Source organism: Ursus arctos, unplaced genomic scaffold, assembly GCF_023065955.2.
Source record: "Ursus arctos isolate Adak ecotype North America unplaced genomic scaffold, UrsArc2.0 scaffold_3, whole genome shotgun sequence".
NCBI classification, from domain to species: domain Eukaryota; kingdom Metazoa; phylum Chordata; class Mammalia; order Carnivora; family Ursidae; genus Ursus; species Ursus arctos.
In genome coordinates, this window is record NW_026622985.1 from 34,179,772 (window position 1) to 34,207,728 (window position 27,957).

Here is a 27,957-nt window from a genome sequence, read left to right on the forward strand (position 1 = left end):
GTCAGTCAGTCTCACGTCCTCCTACCCCGCCCCTCTGGACCAGGTCGGGTTTCCTCCTCTACACTCTGAGGGGGAAATCACGTCAGTCCGGTTTATATACTGTCTTCTCAGTGCATGTTCCTGTCGCTCAATGCCTGGTCACCTATGAGTTAGCTTTTCGCCTTACCGAAGCGGGCTGACCAAGAGCAAGTACCTCCGTAAAGTCGGGCGGTCGCCGTGGTCACTCAGAGCAATAAGATTTACCGGCTTAACTGAAGCGTCCGCTGTTTTGCTTCCTGGGAAATGTAGTACCTGAGCTGTCCTTGTCTGCGGCGACCGGAAGACTACAGTTCCCAGCATGCTCAGCGCAGGAAAGGATGACCAGGGTCAGCAGCTCCACGTGACTACTCACTATGGCTTCTCTGTGTCCGGGCCAGCTGTCTGGTGGTTCGGCGTGATTTGTTAGTGCTTTGCCGCAGGATACCGCTCTCACGATTTCGACATGCAAAAAATCAAATCTCTTATGACCCGACAGGTATGTCGCGGAGGCTGAAGCAAAGGCCTCCTTCGTCTCTGCTGGTGGAGGAGCATAGATGTTCCGTCTCTGGGCTGGGGCGGGCGGAGACCTAAGGTATGGCTGGTGGCAGGTATCGGGGGCACTGGGAAGCCGGGGCACACCCTGGAAAACTCACCTGAGTCACTGTGATCTGAGCCCTGCTCAAGCGGGTAGCGGCGTTCCAGAAACATTCCTTTACATAAGGTCAATAAGCGAGTTTCAATGAGGGCTATCTTTGTCTCCCCTCCTTTTTGCCATCGTTCCAGTGACAGCCCCAGCTACCCTGTAGGCCTCCCTTTATCTAGGCTGTGTGTCGTCTGTGAGCAGGTGGCCTGGGCAGGGAGGTGAGGTCTGTGCAATAGAGATGACTGGAAAAAGTGAAAAAAACGGATGAGTTGACAGAATTGGTAGCTTCATGACTTTGGGCAAGTTCACAAACCTTGTAGCTTAAATTTCCAGATGTGAAAATGAAAATAATAATTATTTTGGTTAATCTTAGCTTACAGTTCTATTGTGAGAGTCACCAATAAGTTAATGCATGTGAAATGATACTTTAAAAAAATCTTTGTTATGGCAAAATAGGCCTTTTATTTTTTGCTGCAATGATAATTCATGAGTAAAAACTTAAGCTGTTTTTTTTTTAAATTCCATCTCAGAAATGTTAGGGACTTCCTAATGATGTCGCAGCTTCCTTCAAGGAAGAAGTGGCAGAATTTCCTTTTACACACTTATTGGTTATGACTTGGTTTTAGATACCCTTACTTATTCAAATTTAATATTTCACCACAACTAGCCATTCTTTATTATCTTTATATGAGAGAAGTATAATTTAGAGTTTTAAATCAGAGAATTTTGAGAACTTTGGAGAATTTGGAGGATAATCATTTAGTGAAAGGTTCATTTGTGAGTTTTGTTGTTGTTGATTAGGAGATTACAAATTCCAAATTAAACTCTTATTTGAGAGATAATCTGAATAGGTTACAAATGGTAGATATCTTGTGAAGAATACGAGTCCTATGTGATTATTTTATTCCTTTTAAATTATATTGTTAATGTCATGAAAATAAAATTTAAAAGTTCTATGAATAATAAAAGATTTAAGTAAGTGGTGATCCCTCACATTTGTTGAGTACTGGTGTTATGGTTCGTACCACTTGTTACTTGAGGATGTTTGGGTCCTGCTCCATCCTGCCTTAGTTATGTGACCTTGAAGGAGTCAGCAAACTTTTTAGAGCATTTGTTTTCACATCTTTAAAATAGGAATAGTAACGTGTATCTCATGGGGTCAGCCTGGTGGTTATGTTCATATGATATGATGAAGATAAAGAGATAAAGGAGTTAACACATCTCCTGGGTCTTATCAAGGAAGTGCTTGATCACAGAGGTCTCCTAAATGTAGTGAAATTGTGAAAATGGTGACTCTTCAGCCTCAATCAGTTGCTTATTGGACTTGAGCAGGTCAAATCAGTGCTTGGTTGGTATAGAAAAAAACTGAAAAACACATACAAAAAGCTGGAACTATACTGTGTAAAAAGTGAGGTAAAATTAGGAGTTTTACACAGATTTTTTAAAAAGGTTTTATTTATTTATTTTAGAGAGAGCGAGGGCTCGAGTGGGGAGGGGCAGGGCGGAGGGAGAGGAAGAGGGAGAGAATCTCAAGCAGACTCCGTGCTGAGTGCCGAGCCCAACGCAGGGCTCGATCTCGTGATCCCAAGATCATGACCTGAGCCGAAACCAAGAGTTGGATGCTTAACTGACTGAACTACCCAGATGCCCCTACACAGATTTTAGAAGTCATCCTAATTATGTTTGTTTATGGCTTGACTTCCACATGTTTAATCATTACTAATACACATTTCATGAATTTTTGAGGTATGAAAGTGGGGTGCTGCCTGGAGTTACATTGGAGATTTTTATTTAGTACTGTTTATTATTGGGTTAAATATAGTAGTATTACAAATAATGTATTACAAAGTATTACAAAGATGTTTCTTTTTTGTGAGGCTAAAGAATCTGCTGATAATACATTAAGATAGAGAGATATGAAAGGTCTATGAAACTTAGGGTTTTTGGCATTTCAGCTCTGCAAGGATCTTGGTTTGGGAAAGAGTGGGAGGGTGGGCTTTGTTAGCACTCTTTATTTAGATGAGATCTGTTCAGCTTTCTCTATGATGCTGGCCTCTGTTCTTTCAGTTCATTCAACAAATGTTTACAGAGCACTGTGTGCCAGGCACTATTCTAACTTTGGGGGTGCGGCAGTGAACAAAACAGACAAGTGCTCAGGCAGACATAGGGATTAATGCTTAGGAGGAACAGGGGATAGGGAGGCCTGGGAGTGGTTGGCAGATTCGAATCATTTACAATTTTAGATATTGTGGCCATGGAAGGCCTCACTGAGAAGGTGACGTTCGAGTAAAAACCTGAAGAAAGTGAGAAAGCGAACTATGTGGGTATTTGGGAAGGAGCATTCCAGGTGGAAGGAAGAGCAAATGCAGAGGCCTTGAGGCAGGAGCATAGCTGAGGAACAGCCAGACGCCACTGTGGGTGGAGTAAAGTAAGTGAGGAGAAAACAGTAGGAGATGAGGTCTGGATGAGGTCAGAGAGCTGAGAGCAGGAAGCCAGATCACACCTCATTCACACCTCAAAATGAGCCAGGACCTCATTTTGACCTCATTTCCTACTACTTTTCTTCTCACTAATAGCAAAGCCATGCTTCTATTTTGATTGAAATAGCAAGCAGAGGATTGATCTCATTTTACATTTATGGACTTCAGAAAGTTCTTTCTGGCCTCTTTTAAAAGAATAGTTTGAAGAGGGGAAAAGAGCAAAACCAGGAAGAACAATAAGAATGCTATTGCAGTAATCCGAATGAGAGAATGTGTGGGCCTTAACCAGAGTGGTAGTGGTGGAAGGGCTGATAAGACGTTGGATTGTGGATATATTGTAAATATAGAGTTGACAGGATTTCTTGGCAGATCAGATTTGGGCTGTGAGAGAAGAAGAAGCATCAAGGTTGATTCCAGATGGTTGGGCCACAGCAATTGGAATTGCCATTTAATGAAGTGGGTAAGGCTGAGGAAGGAACAGATTCAGGGAAGGCAGGAAGTTTTTAGACTTGCTCATTTGAAAGCTTCTTTAGATATTTAAGTGGCAAGATAAAATAGGCAGTTGGCTAAGAGTCTCGATTTCTGAGGAGAAGCACCGGATAGAGGTACAAATTTGGGACTTACAAACACATATAAGGTATATAAACTGTCTAAGATCACCAATGGAATGAAACAGAAGTCCCGTCCACACTTGGAACTTTTGAGATTTTACTGTTGCAAGATTAGGGGAAGAGGTGGCTCTAGCGAGGCAGATTGAGAAGGACCAGCCAGTGAGGGAGGACTGCAGCGTCTCAAGGATCACCTGTCCCGTATCAGATGCTCAATAAATATTTGTTGGATACATGGTGGATAAAGAGAACTACCAAGTAGAGTAGGTCCCAGAAGCCAAGTAAAGAATTTAAGAGAGAAGGGAGTGATGAGCTGTGCTAAATGCTGCAGATGGGTGGCAGAAGATGAGAATGAGCCTTTGGACTGAGCAGCATGGCGGTCATCAGGTACCTGACAGCAGCACTTTTCATGAAGTGATGGGGAAGGAAAGCCTGATTAGGGTGGGTTCAAGAGAAACTGAGGACTGAGTATAACCAGTATGTTGAATTTTGCTGAAAAGAGGAGGCAGAAATCACCTCACATGCTCATTTTGATCTTTGGGACGTAAGTTGCTGTCTCATGAATGGAAATAGAAGATTCATGTAGACATAACAGAAGTAGTCTGAAGTGTTAATCTGCTTCGAGGAAAGAAATGAAGTGCAGAGACAGGTAATATTTATGCTGAATTTTGTATAAATTTAAACTGGAGAAATTTATCAAAACAAATACCAAATACCAGAGAAAATCAATAATGGTTAATGATTACAGTGAAAGTGTCAATTTCGTAAAAGCAGAGTACCACAGTCATAACCATGACTTCCTGCTTTAGAGAAGTGAGGATAAAGATCATGACTTCAGGGGCGCCTGGGTGACTCAGTGGTTAAGTGTCTGCCTTCGGCTCAGGGCGTGATCCCAAGGTCATGGGATCTAGCCCCACATCGGGCTCCATGCTCCGCTGGGAGCCTCCTTCTTCCTCTCCCATTCCCCCTGCTTGTGTTCCCTCTCTCGCTGGCTGTCTCTATCTCTGTCAAATAAATAAATAAAGTCTTAAAAAAAAAAATCATGACTTCATTTTTGTCAGTAGAAATTTGTAAAATTGCTAATCAAAGGGTTCAAGATCTATAATCCTGAAATACACGTGTCAGATGTGCTCTGAGACATTTATATAATTCTTTATTTCTGTTTTGATAAAAGTATTTCTCTGTGATCACAGTAATATTCAGAATAATAGTTAGCACTTAAAGAATGCTTGCCATGTCCTGGGCACTGTTTTTGGCCTCTCGCATACGTTATCTCCTTTACTTCTTATTATTGACCTCTGCATTATTGTCATATTCATTAGAACATAAAAACAGGCAGGTTAGATAAGTTGTTCAAGACCACAGAGCCCATTCCTTGAATCACTGAGCTCCCCTACTTGCTGACATGTAATAGGGTTTCCAGTTTTTACTACTTTTATTTTGTACATTTGGTAGAAAGTTGCCATATATGAGTAGCAAGTTATGATTGCATGGGGCGACTAATTTGGAGGTAAGGCCTTTTTCTATATATTGATATACATCACTTCTTTACATTTTAGGCATTGGTTTCTTTACAGAGTAGCTCTAGGGAGAAAGAAAATTACCTGTGGTAATATTCCTCCAAGAATTTCTGTTAGATTGGTTAAACACATCTATAGTTTTAAAAATGTTTGTTTGAAAGGCATGGCAGGGGCACCTGGGTGGTGCAGTAGATTAAGCGTCTGACTCTTGGTTTCAGCTCAGGTCATGATCTCGGGGTCATGAGATTGAGCCCTGTGTTGTGCTTTGCACTCAGTGTGCAATCTGCTTGGGACTCTTTCTCTCTCTCTCTCTCCTCGTCCCTCCCCCTCTGCATGTGCCTGTGCTCCCTCCTTCTCTCTTTCTCTCTCTCAAACTTTGTCTTAAAAAAAAAAAAGGCATGCAGTTATGTTTTAAAAATGTTTTTTGGGGTGGTCATGATTTTTAATCAAATTATGAAGTTTTGCACTCGTGTATGTGTATATGTGTGTATGTGTGTGTGTGAGAGGGAGAGGAAGAGGGATAGAGAATATGAGAGAAAGTGAGAGAAGCCTGGGTGGGGTGTTCTGGGAGTAATGGAATAATTGGGGGTGAGGCATATCTTAAAAAAAAATTGTAGTCATGACTGGTTGTATCTTATAATAGAGAAGATAAAATACAAAGCTCTATAATTTAAAAATAAGTCGTGCTGTAAGTCTCAAATAGTCAACCTAAGTATGCCATATGTTTTAGTTACTGAGGACATCAAAGGGCCAATATAGGGCATCTAAAGGACAAAAACGCTCTTCAAATTTATGTTCCAGCTAATTTTGTTTACAGACTAATATTACAGGGACTTTACATATCTGCTTTGAATAGCCTATATTTAAAAAGAGTCCTATCAAAGCAAAGTGAGATTACTAACTTCTTTCTCCCTTGATAACTTTCCTTGGTTCAAATGAGACTTTCAGAATCCCTCAGTTGATGTGAATATAGAAATTACCGGGTACCAAGGAGCTAAAGAACAGTAGAAAGCAGCAAGATATGAGATTTAAGTCCCAGTTGTGCAGTATAAATTGGGTACATTGGTGAGAAATAATCGGGTAGAATCAAGGGTATTTATGTATTAATTAAACAATTCGCATTATTTAAAAGTCTTTGGTTAGCTCAGCTGGTTGGGGTATTATATCAGAGAATCATAATACTTGGTCCTTCTTACCAGGTGAATTTGGTAATGATTAATATATAAGTGCTCTTACAGAATGCTTTTTGTCACCAAATTTTCTTTTCTTTTGGTTGTTTTTAAACCATGGCTAAGTTAGACGTCAACCATTAGTTGTGAAGCTGCCATATAATACTTTTATTTTAAACTTCCAAATGTACATCTTTACTTGATTTAATAATAGTACTATATGTATTAAGTGACATTTGTTTTTAGAACATATATTCTATATATTTTAAAGCAGGAAATTTTCTATTTTTAAAATGGTGATTTCTATTTTAGTAAGTATGTTCTATCATTTTACAGTCCTGCAGTATAATTAAAATTCTTTTTATTTTATTATTATTTTTTTAAGGGTCTGAAGAGCCCTCCGGAAAGCCTTGGTGATCTTGGTGCCATTGAGAGTCTCCGGGTCCCTGGAAAGGTATTGATCTACATGTGTGAGCGTGACTTTTCACTTCCTTAAGAAATAATATTGCCTTTGGATAATAATTGATTCACAGAAGCTTTTCCTTCCCACAGGCAGATGGTAGTTATGATAAAGCTAGGTAAATTTTTATAGTATAGTAGGCTTAGGGCTTGTTTTTGCTTTCATTACTCATTGGGATGCAGTATGGTTTATTATAGTGGAGCAGAAAATGTAAAATTGATAAATTTTGAGTTTATTATTATATCAGCTTCTTAGCCTGAAAGCAGTTTTATATACGGACACACACATACACACGCACACATATATGTATGTATGTGAACTTGTTTTTTCTGCTGTAATTTGGAGAAATAAAATGAAATAATAACACTGTGAGTCAAAAATCATTGTTAATTATGTTTTTTTATGGAGCAGAATTTTGAGTAAGTAGCTAAAGCATAATTTATACTAAATTGTAGATATCTTAGATTTTAATCCCCTGATTCATGTGAACATCTCAGTTTACAGTTTTAATAGGTGTTATTCGAAAGCTAGCTGGCTTTCCCTCAGGAGAATTATTAACCATTATAAAAAATAAATCAATAAATCCGTGCTGTTTCTCACCGTGGGGTGTTGCCACTTGGAGCTGCCTCTCTGAATAGTAGCTCCATCACAGATCAGTGTCTTCTTCTGAATGTCTGCTCTTTTGATTTTCAATTTTGAGGATCATATTTGAAAGTACTATTTGTTCTTTCTGTTTGGCATCTTAGTACATAGGGCTTGTTTCTCTTCGTCAGCAATCATAAGGCCGTCGTGACACCTCAGTGTCCGATGCTCAGGAAAGTGATCTCCCACCCCTCTGAGGAGCCTTACCCCCTAACATGAATCTTGTATTTATAACTTAGCTTTAATTTGGGTCAGACCCAAACATATTCTCCAAATGTGATAAAATTCTAACCAGGCCGTTTGCATGAAATGACTCAGAGAAAAAACTTAAAGAGGCATTTTGAACAGTTTTGTATGATGTTATAAAAGATTGTTGCATCTGATGAAACTGGGAACTAAGTGATAACAGTAAATCCTAATTGACAAATAATTCTTCTTATTTCTTTGACTCAAGAAAACAGATCGTGCATTATGAACATGCCTTGAATTAGATTGCATTGGATGTTTCAGAACCAGTGTAAAATTGATGAGTGAGCCTCTTTAAAAAATACATGAAAGTATTGCATAAGAACTTTCTGTTATTTTTAAACCTTGTGCGAACTTTTGTTGTCTTTGAATGATGAACCTTGATGTTTTTCCAGCAGGGGTAGGTGGTGAATTTATGATGATTTCATTACCCCATCATCTCACTGACCCCCCACCCCAGCCCCATCTGTGGCCTGCGGTGTGTGATTTGAGATGACTGGCTCTGGGTAGAGAGGCCAGTCTGGGATCGCAAGGTCAGCAAATGTAAATACTTCAGGTGATGATTAAGCTTGGGGTATTAGTCTAAGAAGCTAAGTTGTTAAATTATAAAACGGTTAATAGTAAAATTAGTATCAATGCAATCAGCTTAAATGTAGCCTCACGCTAAGAAAGCTTATAAGCTCCTTATGCTTGTTCTGTCTGCATTCTCTTGAAACATCCCAAGTGCTATAGGGTGAGTTGTAGTTTTGATTTACATTTCCCTGATGATGAGTGATGGTGATATATATTTTTACATGATTTGTTTTTATACAGTTGCCTTAAAATTGATGTTCTTGATAACCTGAACTTCTGTGGCCTCAAAAAATGACCTTTATATTGAGTTTTTCAAACCATTGAAAGTATTTCAACAAAGTCTAAAACTTTAATTTGAAATGATTATTATTTTATTTTTATTTTTTAAAGATTTATCTATTAGAAGGAGAGAGTGTGCACGAGCAGGGGGAGAGGGAGAGGGAGAGAGAATCTCCAGCAGACTCCCCGCTGAGCACAGAGCTGAAGGGTGGGGGTGGAGGGGCTCAATCTCACAACCCTGAGATCATGACCTAAGCCAAAATCAAGAGTCAAATGCTTAACTGACTGAGCCACCCAGGTGCCTTGAAATGATTATTTTAAAATAACTTTTTCCTGTAATAAAAAAAATAATATATACTGTGAATAGAAAACACAGTAAACAGAAAAAGATACCTAAAAAAAAAATCACAAAATCACCAATATAGTCAAGGTTAACATTGCCTTTTGGTCTTTTCCCTATGCATATTCAAAAATTTATTGAGCACCTGTTTTGTGCTGGACATTCTCTAGGGACTGAATATAGCAGTTAAAAAGACAAAACTCGTCTATTGCTAGGGAGCTTAGCTCAAGTGGAGGGAAGACAGGCAGTAAACAAGGTGTTTGCAAAGTATGACAAATACCATAAAGTATTAAATAAGGTGATGAGTTAAACTCTGAAGCCAGAGCTCTTTCACATGAAGTAGTCAGTGTAGGTTCCTCTCTCCTCCATTTTTTCTTTTTCAAAAATGGTGTTAAATTCTATAAATTATTCTGAAGTTTGGGTTTTAAACGTAGTAAAATGTATTGCAGAAAAAAATGCTTACAGTATAGTACTAGGTTTGAAAAGCAAGCTACCCAAAAGTTTGGCTTAGGTAGATATTTTTTTAACTCAATTTATACCTGTTATATTGTTTGTTATCAAAAAGACAAGAAGTAACAACAAGTTGGTGAGGATGTGGAGAAAAAAGAGCCCTTGTGTGCTATCATGGGAATATAAATTGGTACAGCCACTATGCAAAGCAGTATGGAGGTGCCTCAAAAAATTAAAAATAATAATATATAGAGTTTAACAGAAAAAATTATAAATATCATTACTGTATGATCCAGCAATTCCACTTACAAAGAAAATGAAAACAGTAAGTTGAAAAGATATATTCACCCCCATGTTCATTGCACCGTTATTTACAATAGCAAAGACATGGATGACATAACCTAAAGTGTTCATAGATAGATGGATGAATAAAGAAAGGGTGTGTGTCTGTGAACGCTCGCATGCTTGCACACATAGGATAGACCTTGAGGGCATTTTGCTGAGTGAAATAAGTCAGAGAAAGACCATATGATCAAATACCATAGGATCTCACTTACATGTGGAATCTAAAAACAAAACAGAAACCAGCTCATAGATACAGAGAACAGATTGGTGGCTACCGGAGGCAGTGGGGAGGGGGCAAAATGAATGAAGGGGTCAAAAGGTATAAACTTCAAGTTACAAAAGAAATAAGTCATTGGGATGTAATATACAGCATGGTGACCATAGTAATAATACCATATTGCATATTTTAAAGTTGCTAAGAGAATAGATCTTAAAGTTCTCATCTAAGAAAAGAAATTCTATATGTCTGGTGATGGATGTTAACTAGACTTATTGTGATTATCATGTTGCATTGTTTACAAATATTGAATCATGTTGTACACCTGAAACTAATAATTTTACATGTCAGTCGTACCTCTCAATAATTAAAAAAAATGCCTCACTGTCTTAGTTTGGGTTTCCCTGATATTCTAATGCAGGAAGTAAAAAATAAACCCAATTTATGCTATTTAAGTAGTCAATGTAAATACTTGTATAGCAAAACTTTTAAACGTTAACTTCATCTAATAGCTCTGACTCAAGTATATGTATGTAGAGCATTAAAAAAAAGGCATCCTTGTTCTTTAGATATGGACCCGTTTCTTCTTCCCTTTCTTGTCATAATGTCTAAGTTGTAATAGGAATTGAGATTTCGGTGGGGTTATCAAGAAAGAAATACTTTAGCTTGGGTTGTGTTATGTTAAAGGTTCTGGTATAGGGGCACCTGGGTGGCTCAGTTGGTTAAGCGTCTCACTCTTATTTCAGCTCAGGTCATGAACTCAGGGTCATGGGATCGAGTCTCGAGTTGGGCTCCACACCCAGTGGAAAGTTGGCTGGAGATACTCTCTCTTTCTGTCTCCCTCTTCTCCTCCCCCTGCTTGTGTCCTCTCTTTCTCAAATCTCTCTCTCTCTCTCAAATCTTTTTAAAAAAATTCTGGTATAAAGGATAAATAGAAGAGAAATATTAGGATGAATCATTGGAAATGGCTGTTTCTTCAGGTTAAAAATAATCTAATACAAACAAATTTCATATGGTGTAACTCATTAGAAAGAGGAGGATGGTAAAGGAAAACTGAAGGACGTTAGGTGTGCTTGAGAATCCAGAAAGGACTATTGATTGATTTTTTTTTTTTTGAGAACTATATAAATTCTGAGTGGGAAGAAACCTTAGAAATCATCTGGTACAATTTCTGCATTTTATGGACAGGATGACACTGTATCCCATTTTAAGATACGTGAGTCAAATAATGATCCATATACTGGAAATTTGGAATTTTGGTAGAGCAAATAGAAAAAATATTAGGTATCTTTTCAGAACTTTCTGTAGAAGAGGAAACTTTGAGAGAGAGCTCAAAAATCTTAACTTAAATTGTTCAGAGTCAATGTCAGTGGTGTACGAGCTTTGCTGCATATTAGAATCACTAATAACCAGGCCCTACCCCATTCTAATTAAGTCACAGTGTGTGGGGTGGAGCCAGGTGTCAGCAGTAAAGTTTAGTGATCTTCAGGTGATTCCCGTGTGGAGCTGAAAATAACATTTTGCAAGTGGAGGACGTGATGACAAGAATGGAGAAAGGGGAACTATAGGAACTGCTGCAGAAAAAAAATTTGAAGTTTTATGGACAGGTTTTGTGGGAAAAAGTACTTAGTGATGACCTAAAATTTCATTACTGGAAAATGGATTCTGTTATACTTCAAATTAATGGGATTTCCATGCTGAGGTAAGGATATAAGAAATTAATCTTTATAGTATTTACTGACTAAATTTGTTACCCATTTAAAGAAATTTATACTTTTTGAATGATGTGAATAGTTTTTACTTAATTTAATTGGTTATAAGACTTATGAAGACTTGAGACCAAAATTTATTTTAATATATAATAATCACAGTAGCCACAGGGTTAGTAGTTACAGAATTTATTAGGACTGTATTCGAGAGTATGTGTTGAATCATAATTAAAAATATCAGTATTCAGAACCTTATAAATCTGTCTTGACTTTAAGTAAACACTTTCCATAGTTCTTCTGTAATGGTTATATATCATAAAAAGTGCTGATAAAAAGAATACTAATATTTATTTTTTCTGAACTGCCTTCTGGTAGTATTCTTTAAAGATTAAGGTTTTTTGTTTGTTTTTAAGACCCTGATTTTACAAACTCATAAATACAAATAGGATTCAGCTAGGTTTACTATTACATGATTGGTTTAGCCATGCCTTTGATTTTTTTCATTAAAGAAAAATACAGGCCCAGGGAACAAAAGAAATCTGTTTCAGTCAAAACTTGAAAATATATTTGTCTAAATATAAGAAAGTATTTTTGTTTGCATACTTAATGCATTCCACAAATATTTATCGAGTACCTTCTCTTATATAACATTCTGGGAGTTTGCCCAGAATGTTTTCTTGCTTGTAAAATACTTCTGTGATGTAAGATAAGTGGATTTGACTTGACTTCTTAGCATTCATGAAAAGAATCCTAAAAACACAGTAAGTACAGAGCTTGGTTTTCAGAACTTTTAACAAGATAAGAGGAAAGTATGCTGGGGTAAGAGTCGGAGAGGTAGTAGGTTCAGGTGTTGACGTAAAGATTCAGCTTATGAAACGGAATTGCGTGATTAAAAAGAAGATAAGAACGTGAAGTTTAGGTTAAATTTGAGAGATTTTTAAAAAGCAGAAGTTAGGACTGAGGATTTTATTGGATGTGGAAGTGAAGGTATTGGAAAGACTGGTTTCTAGACACTGAGGTTGAAGGTGTTGTGATGTCTTTTCTCAGAATACATAGTATTCTTTTGGAGAGTGGGTCTGATGAGATGTTAAAACTAACAGAAAAACAGAATCCAGACTATACACTGAACTTCTCTCTCCTTACTTCAATTTGTGACGTGCCTTTTTTTAGTATTAGCGTCCAAATGGACAGGCATGTGGCAGACAGCTTGGTGTTTTTCACAGAAGTTGAGAAATTTTTAAAGATAGATTAAAAAAAAATATTTGGTATCTCTAAAGTTACTATCTTTAATGTTTTCCTTTTCATAGAAATAAATTTAGAAAAATACTTGTTAAAAATATAACTGTTGAGTAAGAGAAGTAAATAATTTGGCAGAGTATCACATATGAAGGATTTGCTTTCTAATTTTGTGTTTTTGGTATATGTTAATAGGTATATTTCTATGAATAAAATCTGTTCTTATTCATGATCTTTTTCTTTAAAAACAAATATTTATTTATTTGGATGCTTTTTTGTATAAAAAGTGATTCAATACGTTATTTCAGTCACTTAAATGTGTTATAAATCTGGATTAAAATAATGCCACTTTAATAACCTTCTAGAAAAATCTATAAATCATTTTATGGAAACCTCCCTTCAAATTGTAACCTCACCAATATTCCACTAGATGGCACTGAAAGCCTGAAAAACAACAACAACAACAGGTAGGCTTTAAAGGCTGTGTTTTATTTAAAACACACAAACACAAATGGATGATGAGCCGGGTGCTTTGATGGATCATTATTGTTGTTCTAGTGGGATTTTAAGAAAATGTACCATTTCCCCCACGTAATCAGACATCTGGCAATTCATTACAAATTTACATGGTGTATGTATGGTTTTAGGTTATCTGATCTTGAATCCTGTTTCATTTGAAAACAAAACCAATTTTTGTTCAGTGATTTATGATTTTTATAATACTGATTGAGTATTGAAAACTTCATGTTTTTATTCTTTCTTCTGTATAGATTTTGGTAGCTAAACATTTTTTGCTCATTTAAAGCTCTAATGTGATATTAACTTTGATAAGACTATAATTTTTAGAATTTATTATAGCAGAGTAGCTTTTTTGTGTTGATTGACAAAGAAATGCAAACAGTAAGAAAAAAACCTTTGATAAGATTTCTCTTGGTAAACCCCAATACATGCTTTACAAGAATAAAATTTCTTTTTTTTTCTTCCTCACTCCCTCTCAACATAATGCATTCTGCCATTCAGGGTTGTAATGTGAACTGTAGTCTGTTAAACTACATACAGAAATGGAAGTTGTTTTGCATTTCATTTTTTTAATTCTATACATTTTTTGTGGGGCTTTAAAAACTTGACCTATGAAATGAAGATTTTGCATTCATCTTTTTTGTTTGAAAAAAAAAAAAAAAACCTGCTACCGAAGATTATAAGTTTCCAAGCTGTTCTGTTCTGTGAGTTTAAAAATTACGTTAAATTGCTTTTCAAAATTAAAGAGAAAATTGAGTTTAATAATGATAAGGAGAACTGTGAAGTTGTCATAACTCACTTTTTACACTTATGAAAGTGAATAGAACTGAAAGATTGGAACTTGAGTTGGCATTTTTAATTTGTGTGGTATTTTGTATAATTTAAAAGTAGTGGTTAAGTGCAAAATTTATAGTCTTTTTTTTTTTTTTTTTGTCCTAACCTTGAATACATTCCCTTAAGAGATGAACTCTTAAGTGGGAAATTGCTTTGTAAAGTTATAGACTAGTTCCTTAGAAACCATAAATAAACTGGAAATGTTTTAAAACGCCTTACACTTGAGGGCTTCAATTGTTTTATAGACTTGAATCCCCAGTTCTCATAAAACCTTTTATTGTTTATGTTGAGAGGAAAAATGACTTGGCTAAAACAAAGATGTTCACTTAAATTTCTGTTACGATTGTTTTTCTTCATTTTTCATAAAGTTACATTTATGATGTGCATTTTATATGTATGTTCATACAGCTTTATCTCAGAGCTGATCAAAATGGAAAAATATAGGCTAGGTAGAATTAGATATAATCCTACAGTGTATTGTGACTGCTGAAAAGACAGCCTCTAAAATATTGACTAACTTCTTTGTTTTCTACCACTTGCCTAAAATAATCCTGCTTGGGTCATTATGTTAAGAAAATATTGAATATTTATGCTTACTTTTTTGATATAGCATCTGGCACGGTGATGTGTGTTAACATATTTTTAGTAAAGGAAAAATATGGTTCAGGATATATAAAAATATATTGGATTAAAAAAAATCTCTATTGTTGCATTTTATTGCCTCTTGGTGTCCATGTAGGTGCTCCCCCTGACATTTTTCCACCCTGTGAAGCCACCCTCTCCCGTTTAACCTGTTGCGTGCTTTCCCACTACAGTTTTTACTCTTGCTTTGCTTTGTATTTGTTACCTTATTTCCCCAAATTTCTCAAATTTGAAATTTCACCTGTTCTCTCTTCTCTAAGTGGCACTTCTTCCATCAAATGTGAACTCACTGCCCTTTGATGCCCTAGGTTTTATTTGTTCTCCCTTAGGTTCTGCCTTGCAGGGGCATTACTTATGCATCTGACCTCTCCTATTACTTCAGCAGCTATTTTTTTACTCACCTTTGTTTCTGTATGGCCTAGGATAGGGAATTCTTACATAGTGGGAATTTTTTAAAATGTTAAATTGAAATATGTGACTCAATTGAGAAAGGTATGATAAGAGAGCTTTGAAAGTAGGTGGGCTATTTCCTAATGATAGTATGGAAGAGAGACTTGATTTGTTCTTTTTTGCCATTGGATTTTTATTTTTATCCCGTTTACAATTAAATTCATTACCTTAATTTTAATTTTTCTTCAGTTTTAATTTTCGGGTAAGCAATGTACTCTTTCTTTAAGTGTAATTGTGGCGAATTTTGATGGTCTATAGTTGTTGATATATTGTTTTTGGATTTTCAAGTTTATAGAACATTTATACCACTTAATGATAACATGTACTTATTAGTTACTATGTGACTTAAAATTTACTGTAAAATAAAATTCTTTGAAGAATTTTTATAGTAGCAGTCTGTTAGACTGAAATATTTGATTCTCAAACTTAGCTTATCAAATATTATTGTAACTCGAAAAGAAATCACGTATTTTAATATGGTATAAGAAGTTTCATTTGTTATTCTGGTCCCCTGATTTTGCCTTTTAAATTTTTTTGTAGGAAATCTTTCGTTCATTTTGTTTATGTAAAATTTTGCCTCATACATATATATTGGCTTGCAAAATTGGGTTTAGGTGAAAAATTATGTATTTTTCTATATTTCCAATTCAAGGAAACCAGTTTATATAATGGCAGAATTATGGGGTAATTGTGGTAAGAATATACAATCTTGCTGTTTCTGTTTATTTTTCTAACTTACATGCTTAAAGTATCCCTAAAATCACTTAACATTTTTTGTTATTTCTAGCTAGAAGAGAGCTTTTATTAAGAGTTCGTAGGAAGTTTTGATTATCAGAACAACATAATGTCTTTTCCTTTCTTTTTTTTTTTTTATACAGCTCACTGTAAATTTTAGTTAGATCATTGATTGTTATCTTCAATGTATCTTGGCACTACAGAGCATAATGATGGAGAGTAAGGAGAAATCTCAGTTCTTAAAAGGTGTGTTATCAGATTGAGCAGGGGGCACTAACCGCAGTGAAACATGTAGGGAATGATCAGGTAGAAGCAGAGTCTTGCATCAGGTGCAGTGGGATTCAAACAAACAAGGTGGTCAGAATCTAGTTAGAATGAAATTTGTCTAAATGAGTTCAGGTGTGTATTTTCACACAGGAGCAACTAAATTGTCCGAAAGGAGAGGTATTTTATGGGGATATATAGTTTGGGCATTTGTTTTGGATTGAATTCTACTTTGTGTGCTATGTTTTTTTCTCTGCCTTTCTTGGTTTTATCCCTCTCCTTAGTCTAGGTTACTTCGAGTGTCAAGTGTTATGTGTCTGTTCTTGAAATTATACGGGTTTGTCTGCTGTCTGTGATATATTTGCTTAGTTCTCCAAGAAGAAATGGCACTTGACCTTTTATATACATATACAGATTGTACTCTTTTTACAGATTCATTACATTTGTGAAATGTAGACTTGCGAGATATTTATAAATGAAATAATGTTTTCCCTTTGACATTCTTAATAACTTTGGATATTTGTTTCACTGTGTGTGTGTGTGTGTGTGTGTGTGTGTGTGTGTCCTTTACAGGTGAAAAAAATGAGGCACAGAGAGACTAAATTGCCCAAGTTAATACCAGAGTCACAACTAAAACCTAAGGGTTTTAGATGAATTAATTAGGTAGTGTATGGAGAACCTCAGCATGGAGTTATATGTCATTGGCATTTCTATATTTAAGATGAAAGTGTTCATTTATTGCAGTCTATTTGAATTTTTTTGCTTGATTTCGTACTTGCTATTTTCAATCTTAGCAATTTTTATGATCATTCTTTTTCTTTTTTTTTTTTGGAATGGTACCGACTATATTTGTTTGTTAGTGGTGCTGTGAAATTCCTAGGGAGGCAGCATTGCCATATCCTCACCTGGGTCTTTTTCCCTGCCTCAGCTCGCAGCATCTGAAGCTGGTGTTTCAAATGCCTGTGGACTCTTAGGGAGATTGCCAGGAATTTCTGATCTCGTTTTCCATTTCATGTCTCACTCATTTCAGATTTTATTAAATGCTTGGAGGTTGCCCATGAGTAGTCAAGTTGGAAACCTTTCTGTAAGTGGTGTGGTTTTAACCCAAGTCTGTTTCTTAGTGTCATTGTCCAGGGTGCAGTGCAGATTAGTCTGTTTGTTGTCGATAACCACCCCCCCTACACACACACACACACACACACACACAGAGAGGAACACAGCTCCCACTGTTAGGACACTGGATTTCTTACTTTACTCATAGTATTTGATTGCATGCTAAATCACTGATGACTGTATATTTGATCCCCCCCCTTTTTTTTGGTTAATATATTGTATTAGTCGAGTTTGGTACAGAAGAGGCATTTTCTTTCCCATGCACTTTCAATTATGTAGATTTGATTTTTGTATGACTTTGCCTTCTCTTTTAAATTTATTGGAATTTTAAATATAAACAACTATTCTCTTTTCAGATTTATTGCTCTAATATTTTCTTTTAGCTTGAATCTAAGAGGAGATAATTTTATAATTAATAATTTTACATATTTAAATTATAAATTAAAGTCTAAAAGATCTATAAGCTAGGTTCTTTTTTATAAATGGAATCTATGCCCTGCAATAAAATAATCTGGAGTATTTCTATTTGGAAAACAATATTCTCTAATTGACATTATAATTTCTATGTATTTAATTAATGATGATTTATTAAAGATTCTTGTTACTATTTTAATGACTATAAAATTATTTTAAATATGAGTTTCTTTTGTGTTCTTAAATGTATTTGAGATTAATATGAATAAAAAAAAGGACTAAATTGTTATATGTCTCTAATAATGTGTTGATTAATTAGTATGGCAGAGAGTGGCTGTCTGAATTAATGAAATTTCCCAGTTAACTAAAGGTTTATCCAATTATGCAGTGAAATTGTATAAGATAAGAATGCTGACATGAGGGGTAGGGATTTGTCTGTCAAGTTCTTTTTAGTTGTATAAATCTATAGAAGTTCCATTCTGTATCATTAGAAAGAAAGTGTTTCATCAAATACAGAGCTTTAGATTCATAATTAGATCATTAATTGCATTATCAGCACACTTTGAAGGAAGCCTCATAGGATTACAGAGCTAAACTTGTGAATCTTTTCTGGAGCCAGTGTTTCTTAGCTGAGCAGTGAGATTTCCAGCTCAAGGAAGGATGTCTTTCTGCTCAGGGTTTTAATGCTGATTGTGACCTGCAAGTCATTGAGATATTCCCTGGTTATCTGTGCTGAGACAGATTTTAGAATGTTAAATGATGGAAAAAAAATATATATATAGTATGTATGTATGATAGATACTACATAGTCACTTTGGTTTTTCCTTTTGTTAAACATCTAAGTTCTTTCACCTACCAGTTGGCACACACACAACTGAATTGAAAATAAAATCTGAATCTTCAAACTGGCCAGTTGTTTTTTTTTTTCTCCAATAGATGAGTAGTTTTTAGTATCTTAGTGTTTTAGTAGTCCTAATTTTCCATGAACCCTCCTGTTTTCTGTCAGTTTATCTCCTTGCTTGGAACAATTCCCAAGAGATTTGTGACTGTTAAGACAGATGATTGTTTATATCCATGCAGGTAGAATTATAACCAGTACAAGTACTCTAACTGCGATTTTTTTTTTCTTAAAGGAGGAATTTCGAGAACTTCGAGAGCAGCCTAGTGACCCTCAAGCTGAACAAGAACTAATTAATAGTATTGAACAAGTATATTTTTCTACGGACTCATTTGATATTGTTAAATATGAGCTGGAGGTAAAACAAAATTCATTAAAACCATTTAAACCCTATCTTGTTCAGTGACTGAATTGGTGGATGAGATTTGAATGCTTTTTTAGGGGTGTTCATCTGTCCTTCCTTCCTTCCTTCCTTCCTTCCTTCCTTCCTTCCTTCCTTCCTTCATACCAGGACTGGTTTATGATGACCACATTGTGATTTACTGAACTATCCACATTGTTTAATGATGAAATTATTTTTAAAAATGTAAAATTAAGTGCAGCTGTAGAATATTGGTCCAGGAAACATTTCTATATTTTTGGTTTTTAACTGCTAGCATACAATATGTTGGTGTGCTGCCTCTATCTTATTTTATTTTGTCAAAATATGTTTAGAGAGGGGCGCCTGGGTGGCACGGCGGTTAAGCGTCTGCCTTCGGCTCAGGGCGTGATCCCGGCGTTCTGGGATCGAGCCCCACATCGGGCTCCTCTGCTATGAGCCTGCTTCTTCCTCTCCCACTCCCCCTGCTTGTGTTCCCTCTCTCGCTAGCTGTCTCTATCTCTGTCAAATAAATAAATAAATTCTTTAAAAAAAAAAAAATATGTTTAGAGAAACTTCAAGACTTTTAATCATGAATGTGTCTTTACATAATTGTTTAGCCATGTAAAGACCTCTATGCCATGATGTTTATAATGTTGGCATTTTAAATTTTAAATTTATGGGAAATTCAAAAAAGAATAGTAAAATCTGGTTTTAGAGGAAACCAAATACAGTATGCATACATACTTTATATGCACTGTGTACACAGTCAGCCCCTGCTCGTTTTGAGTTTCATCAATCCATTGACTGAAACTTGGAGTTTCTAGTATACACAGTGGTATGCATTTTTGTTAGTTTTCTATCTTCTGAAAGCTGATGTGTAATCTAGAATGTACTCCAGCAACTGTTACTATCACACTGTAGCGATTAGTTACTATTCCTAGTATTTCAGAGGGGAAATATGTTTTGAGTTCTGTGGTAGAAAAGTAGGGATATACCTGTGGCTGGTAAAGGGGGAGGTTAGGATGTGGGACTTTCTCCTGTTCTCCTGTCCTATATCGCTGGGTGAGGGATGGAACTTGAGCCCCAGAGGGTTGGGCAACAAACATGTGGAAGCTTTTGTGTCTGAAGTCTAGTGGGGAAAGTGGGGAGGCCAAGAGGAGTGGGTGGGAATGGGTGAGACTATTTTACATGCACAGAGTATAGTAAGTCAGAGTTATGCAGGTAAATGAAACCAAATTAAACTATTTTTTATTCTTTATTTATGGGTATTTTTTAGAAGCTCCCTCCTGTTCTCAATTTGCAAGAATTAGAGGAGTACAGAGACAAACTGAAACAACAGCAAGCTGCAGTAAGTAAAAAACACCTTCCTTTCTGATACAACTAAATGAAACAGCAGGAAGGTGTAATGTTTGCAGATTTTATGTTTTAACTTAACATGTTAAACAAATATTATTTAACATGACTCAGACTCAATGATACATTTATTTAAAAATTTAATGCCTATTCAGTTTCCCTCACATTACCTTGATATAGATTTGCTTCTAGAACTGAGGGGTTTTTCCTCTGGAATCCTGAATGTGGTCAAAGATTTTTGAACTTTTTTTTAGATTGCTAAGTATTTTTAGGCTCCTTGTCACTTCCCTACTATAATTTCTTACCTCATAATAAAGGCCCCCACTTCTAGTTGAAATAGGTCCAATGAGAAAAGAGAGCTAAGATTCAGAATGTTACAGTTGTAGTCACTGATTAATTGTCTGGCATTGGACAAGTCACTTAGCCTTGCTAAATCTGTGAAGTGACGGGTTAGGCTTGCATTTTCTCGGATGCTGTAAAATTCTGTGATTCTGTGATTTTCCTTGCACTAGGCTGAGCTCCTTTAATAAAACTCAGATTATACTGTAGAAGATTAAATAATGTTAGTACGGGATCTTGTTAATTTTTTTAATACTAGAGGAGCAGTAGTAATTTATCTGTTTGAATTTAAGATGTGATTTTTAATAATACATCTGACAAATAAAGGAAGCTGTACTTCTCCTTCTTTTGTACTACACTCCGAAGTCTCAGTGGGTGCTGGGATCTCCCTGGGGGTAGCAGCAGTGGTGTGGGGAAGGGACTTGGCCAGTTGAGGGCTGTGTGGTAAAAGTATATTGTGCTTTTGGAGAACTAGATTCCAGTGGATGGTGACGTCTTTTGCCTTCTGTTGGTTTCAGCATGTTTAAATATGTACATATCTGTCTCTGTGCTTGATGTGGTAGTATTCTTTAGGGAATGAGCCCCATGACAGGGGCCAGATAGCACAGTGACCTTTGGAATTTGGAACACCTGGGCTTGAATCCGGCGTTGCTGTGGGGGCTGTGGATCAGTTACTACTATATTTAAGGTCTTTCATCTGGAAAATGAACCCATTTTTATAGATTGTTATGAGTACTAATTGAGATAATGTAGGGAAAGCACTTAGTACACTGCCTGACACAGTGCAAACTAACAACTATATTGTCTATTTTAAACTATTTTAAAAACGCAGTTTGATAAAATTAGGTCGGTTTCTGTCTATATATAAATTCCTATCTATACAAATTCAGAGGAGTTAAGAAAATATAGAAGGATTAATGCAGTAGTTGAATGTGTGTGTAATGCTTTGTTCTCAGTTGTTTGGGGAAGGGGAAGGGAAACTGAACTAATTGAGTTTTTGGAGCAGAAATTCACTAAATGCTTTGAATGTGTCATGCTCCATGGTACCTGTAGGGTAGTCTAGCCAGGTGCCCCTGAAACTGAAATGAGAGCTTCATATTCCAAATCGTTATAATTCTTACTTACACTAACATTTTTCATGGAATTGACCAAGGAAACCTTAGGTATGTTCATAACATTCCAAAAAAAGTCCCCCAAAAAACACGTTTTCAAGTTTTCAGAAGTAGAGGACCAAATTACTCTTTGTCTTTTTGTGTGGTACAAAGTTTCTAAAGGGTACAGGATGTTCTCTGTTTCCCAGATACTGTGTCCATAAATTCAACTGATTATTTATCTTACAAGTTCACATTTTGTAAAAGCAAATCTTACACCCTTAAGATCTCACACCTTGTGCATGCTGGCAATCAGATGATTCTCCTATTATTAACAGTCATAATGACCATTTATTGAGTTTCTATTAAGGACCAAGTATTATGCTGTCTGTTGTATCTCTTTTATTAATTTCATAGCCCAGAGCATGCCAATATCTGCTGTAGAAGTTATTCGGAAGACCTAGGAATATTCTTACAAAAATTTACAATGTAAAATGGAACAGGAAGTATGCGGCTTTTTCTTTTACTTCCTTTGTTTGATTGCATGTTTTATAGGTCTCTAAAAAAGTAGCAGATTTAATCCTTGAAAAACAGCCTGCTTATGTAAAGGTAGGGTGATATTTGTTATTTTTAATAGGAAAATTTAAAAAATGCCTAAGTGACTTATACTTGAAACTGTTGAAGTAATTTATTCTCTTGTCTGTAGTTCTATAGCAACGTATTGACTCTATTTGGGGTGTGGGGGGGGCTATATATGTATGTTTTTTTCTCTCATTTGGGGGAATTTACCAAACTGATGAAGTGAGTTTTGTAATTGATTTTAAAGTAATCTCTTCGGTTTTTCCAAACTTTAGAAGACTCAGTGAAAATTCCTTCTGTGTACTTTGTAACATGTATATCATTAATAATGACTGCTCAATAGCAGTGTAACAGTCTGTCTTTAAATATAATAAAATTAGAATCTTATAACTGAATCTGTCTTTGAATCAGAAAATCAGAGACTCCAAAATCCATTGAAATACCTACCAGTGTTCAAATGAAGACATTTGTTGTCAAAGCGTCTTAGCAAACAGAAATCATACTTGTCATATCCTTGATTATCTTCTGAAGTTCTGTTGGGTAGAGACATTTCAATGGATGTATTATTAGTATTTGTTTATGCCTGTATAAAACAGGTTGGATCTAGATTTCCTTATAAGCAATCCTGACTAAATATTTTATCTTATGTCATTGTGAAAATCATTTGAAAGTTGACATTTTAAATCATTTTGTGAAAGATATACCAACAGTTTTCAATTTTAGCTATCTTTGCTGCTACTTTGTTTTCCAAGAAGGCTTTTCTTTGAAACCCACTAAAGTTTTTTTTAGAGTATCATATGAAGAATAAAGAAAAATAAAATGCCTCCTCCACAATAACCTATACCTGATTTTTCCATAGGAACTTGAAAGAGTTACCTCATTACAGACGGGTCTTCAGTTAGCTGCTGTTATTTGCACAAATGGGAGGAGGTATTGCATTTGATAAATATTTTGTTTTTTAAGCTGGAAAATATTTCAAGAAAAATTGTGAAACTGTCATTGATAATTGATTTTTTTATTATGACTATGGTTTCTAGAATACTGTTCATTAACTGAATATATATTATCTAAAAACTGCGCTAAGAAAGTATGTGTGAAATGAAATATCTGTAAATCTCATTATGGCTTTAACATATGACTGTTTTTATATTGTTTAGATTAGTGCTTCTCAAACTATAAGGATCAGTTTTTTTCTTTTTTAATTTCCAACTTACAACAGACTATTTTTGTAAAATGCAGTAAAAACAAAATACTAAGAAAATAACCAAGGGCATAGTGAATATAGTCTCAATTTTTTTTGTTATTAATTCATCAAACTTAAAAGTATTATGTCAATTTTTGCTCTAAGTGGTTTTTTTTAATACTTATTCTCCATTTCTGTACTTTTCTTGTAATGGATCAGTAACAGTTTGAGGACTGGCACCAGTCCACCCACCATGCTTTGAGTAATGCTGGTTGAGATTGAGCCGTTGAATAAATTTGTCAAGTAGTAGTCACAATTCCTGTTTTTAAGAGTAATTGAGGGTACCACCTCGTCAGTTGCCTAATTGTTCTGTGAATAGTGTTCTTAATATAATAGAAAAATTTAAGTATTCTTTTTTTTTTTGCAGACACTTGAATATTGCCAAGGAAGGTTTTACTCAAGCTAGTTTAGGCCTTCTTGCAAATCAAAGGAAACGTCAGTTGCTGATTGGACTTCTGAAATCTCTGAGAACTATAAAAACATTGGTATATACAGGTTACTATTTAAAAATGAAGACTTAATTTTATGGTTGAAACAGATTTTACCTTTGATTTTTTTTTTTTTTTTTTTTCCAGCAAAGAACAGATGTGCGCTTAAGTGAAATGCTGGAGGTAAGTAAACAAAGTTTGGAAATTTGGTGATCCTGATACTATTAAATAGAAAAATTATAGTGGAAAACATTCAGATGTGCATTTCTTTCAAATTGCTACCTGGTATAAAGAACATTTTTAGACATGTAAAGGTACTTGCTCTAGAGCATTTTTCTATTGACATATTTCATTTAGAAAAATTTATTTGGGGAAATGTTTACCTTGTAGCAATGTGGGAATGTTAACTTCAGTATGTTGATTGTATTTGCACCCAAATAGCAATAAAATTATCTTTTGTATAAAACATGTAGGAATAATTTAAGGAATATGTCATATTTGAGTTTTGTTTACTATTTCATATATTAATTGGTTTTCTGAGTGAGCTGTTTTCTCTTTGATGCTTTGTTAGCATTCTCTTTGTTAGACATTTGTTACTGCCTACTTGTTTTATAAAGCATAATGTAATGTGCGTGTTTCCCATAATACTTGAGGTCCTTCAGGTAGGTACTTTGTCATTATTTTAGCATCCCCTGGTTTGAAGTACACCTATCCAATATAGAGATGAGCATAGGAAAATTTTTTTATGGTTTTCAGTAATCACCATGTGACTTCTAAACTTAGATTTGAGAAATGCATATGAAAATTTCATTTGGCATTAAATTACTGTTTAGATGATAAAAACATTCCAAGGCTATTAACGAATGTTTCACTTTCTCCCATCCAAGTACTAACCAGGCCCGACCCTGCTTAGCTTCCAAGATCAGTTGAGATCGGGCGCATTCAGGGTGGTATGGCCATAGACTGAATATTTCACTTTCTAACAACTTTATTTGTTTTAAAATATTTATTGATATCTCGGTGGTAGAACCCTTGAGTGTTGATTACAAGTGGAATTCATACTGGTTTGGAACATTTTATATAAACATTAGAAAGAAGATATATTAACAGTTAAAGAACACCTTCCCTGTGAAGCAGCTTAGTATTTTGTGTAGGCTTTATCCACACGTGATGGTCTTACAGGGCCGTTACTGTGTATACAAGGGAAAACTATTTTTTCTATGCATACGTTTTAGGCTTGGAGCTAGTGGTCTCTTTATATTTTATTAATTATCATTGATATTCTAATCCTTACTTAAGAGGAATTAAAATTTTCTGGTTCTGTAACTTTTGGATGGAGAATGAACAGAGATTTCTTTTTTTCAGGGACTTTAGGAAAAATGTTTCCTTTTTAATGACTTTTGTTGTTATCTTAAGGAGGAAGACTATCCAGGAGCTATTCAGTTGTGCCTGGAATGTCAGAAAGCCGCCAGCACTTTTAAACATTACAGTTGCATAAGGTAAGGTAATATAAAAATTTTAAAGCTGACTCTGTTGTCAGTTTTTAACATATGAGCTGTGTAACATACAATGTTAACAAACATTGAAAATTAATATTAAGTGCTATGTTCTAGTTTAACATTCTTGTTCATAAACGGGCAGTACAATGAAATTAGAAATAATAATTCTTAAGGTGTGAGAGATCAGATACTTTTTAATCCTACCCCTTCTTTTCACCTCGTTGAAACTTTTTTTTTCATATTCTTTCCAATTTATAGAGTAGTAGAGAAGAATAAATTTATCTGTTTATGTTTCTCTTGCATCCCTTGGGAATTTTTCTTCCTTAACTTTCCCCGGCTTATAAATATTGAGAATGTTACTGCAGTTTGCTTTTCAGATCCAGACAGTTCAAGTGTTTGGCTCTTCCTGATAAGAATTATTTTGGAAAATTTAAGTGTGATTTAATTTTATGTAATAATCATCTCTGTCATATTTAAGTGATTATGTATTTGATGTGTTACATCTTTCATTTGTAGTTATTTATAAAATGTACAGTGTAAAAATGGCCATTACAGCCTTTGCTATTAGTTCTACTTTATTAATGGGTTTTTGGTCTGCTTAAAATGAAGGTTTTGCATTACTAGTGGCAGTCCCTTGGGGAGGCTCAATCCCCAGGTATAATTTCCATCATTCCTCTAAAACCATCTCAGGTAAACATACAATCTAAGTAAAATCGTGTGCTTGCCAAGCAAACCCAGTTTCAAATTAAATTCATACCTATCCTAGAACATAGCCGCTCAGTCTGTCCTGTATGGAAATTCTGGCAGTCAGTAAGCATGATGCACCCATGGTGTAGATGTCGATTGTTAGTATCTGAAAAATAAAAGGATTAGGAAGGACCAAAACATTAATGCAGATTTAATTAATTTTTTTTCTTTTAATATACTCCCACATCACGGGTCTCTACAGGATGTACGATAAGAGCTAGCTATTTTCCCACTAGAGATGCTATTTAATATTTATGGTATTTTTTTCTTTAGGATCGTGCATACTGAATCAACATACTTTTTATTTGATTAGGAAATGTGTAGTTGGGTAGTTCCAGGGATATTTTGTTTTGATCCATTGTGACACTGATTAACTGTCAGTATTAAAGACTTGATTAAGTTATTTAGCTTTTTTAATTGAGTAAATAGAGAATTAGCTCTAATATGTTGAATGTATTTGAAAATCTCTAACAGGGGCCTTCTGGGTCCTGAAGAGACCTAGCACACATTTAGTTTGTTTTGTGGTGCTAAATCAGTTATCATGAGAACAGCTTATATATGATTGGGTGAACATAATTCAGGCAGTTGTACATTACTGAGTGTGTGTTATATGCCAGGTGCGTTGCTTTAGAATTGGCTGAATAGTGTTGGACTATGCATAATGTAATCATTATAATTCTGGTTTTCTAGATTATGTAGGTAATCTATCAAGAAGGGCTTGGATTGAAGAAGGCAGAGTGAGTTGGTGGGATGGGGTCTTAGGGAGATGGGTGTTGAGCATACAAGGGAAGCATTGGGATCTAACTCTCCTTCGGGGTCAACATTAAGGAGGACTTGAAGGAGGGGCATAGGAGTTAGCTATGACAAGGTATGAGGGTTGTGGATAGGAGATTATGGGTTATCATGATGGATGAAGTCTCTTTTGCAGAGATAACAGGCAAAATGAAGACTGAAAGTATCTATCCATTGGATTTATAGCAAAGAAATCATAGCTGACTTTGTTGGGACAGGTTTGCTTGAAGCATAAGTATAGGATGAGGAAATTTTATAAAGAGGGGAGATGTGAAATTGAGGGGGAAATTTGCATATTTGAAAACCTATGGGAAAGTGAGAGTTTGAAAATAAAATAGAGGACATAATATTATGCTAAGGCTTTGTAGGGATTATAGTAGAGTTGACTTTGAAAAGGTCACCTTCTATTGTAATAGGAAAGAATGGATGTGGAAATTTGGTGGCAGGAATTTGAGGTAGCAGGTGACATATATTGGCACTTAGTTTTCTCTCAATAATTAAGAATTTGGGCTGTGCTAAAGTATCTACTTGATGAGAGTTAACTATACAAAATGTTTTTTAAAGGAATTTTTATTTGGGCTTCTTAAAGTTAGTGTGAATTAGCTTCTGAGTACTTTCTCATTAAGATATTTCGGGGCGCCTGGATGGCACAGCAGTTAAGCGTCTGCCTTCGGCTCAGGGCGTGATCCCGGCGTTATGGGATCGAGCCCCACATCAGGCT

General features: G+C 35.4%; 1 protein-coding gene across 2 annotated transcripts in view; it reads left to right on the forward strand.

Annotated features, from left to right (window-relative positions):
* Positions 1-348: 348 nt before the first annotated feature.
* VPS50 (VPS50 subunit of EARP/GARPII complex) overlaps positions 349-27,957 on the forward strand; it is a 122,656-nt gene continuing 95,047 nt past the window's right edge. Inside the window, exons 1-9 of one of the 2 annotated variants that reach the window (XM_026505740.4) lie at positions 349-514; positions 6,824-6,892; positions 19,040-19,162; positions 20,442-20,513; positions 22,504-22,557; positions 23,387-23,457; positions 24,138-24,255; positions 24,346-24,381; positions 25,615-25,697. In XM_026505740.4, coding sequence (XP_026361525.1) covers positions 482-514; positions 6,824-6,892; positions 19,040-19,162; positions 20,442-20,513; positions 22,504-22,557; positions 23,387-23,457; positions 24,138-24,255; positions 24,346-24,381; positions 25,615-25,697 — 659 coding nt within the window. In that variant the 5' untranslated portion in view covers positions 349-481. The remainder of the gene's footprint in view (positions 515-6,823; positions 6,893-19,039; positions 19,163-20,441; positions 20,514-22,503; positions 22,558-23,386; positions 23,458-24,137; positions 24,256-24,345; positions 24,382-25,614; positions 25,698-27,957) is intronic. The other variant, XM_044386519.3, reaches the window with a different exon arrangement.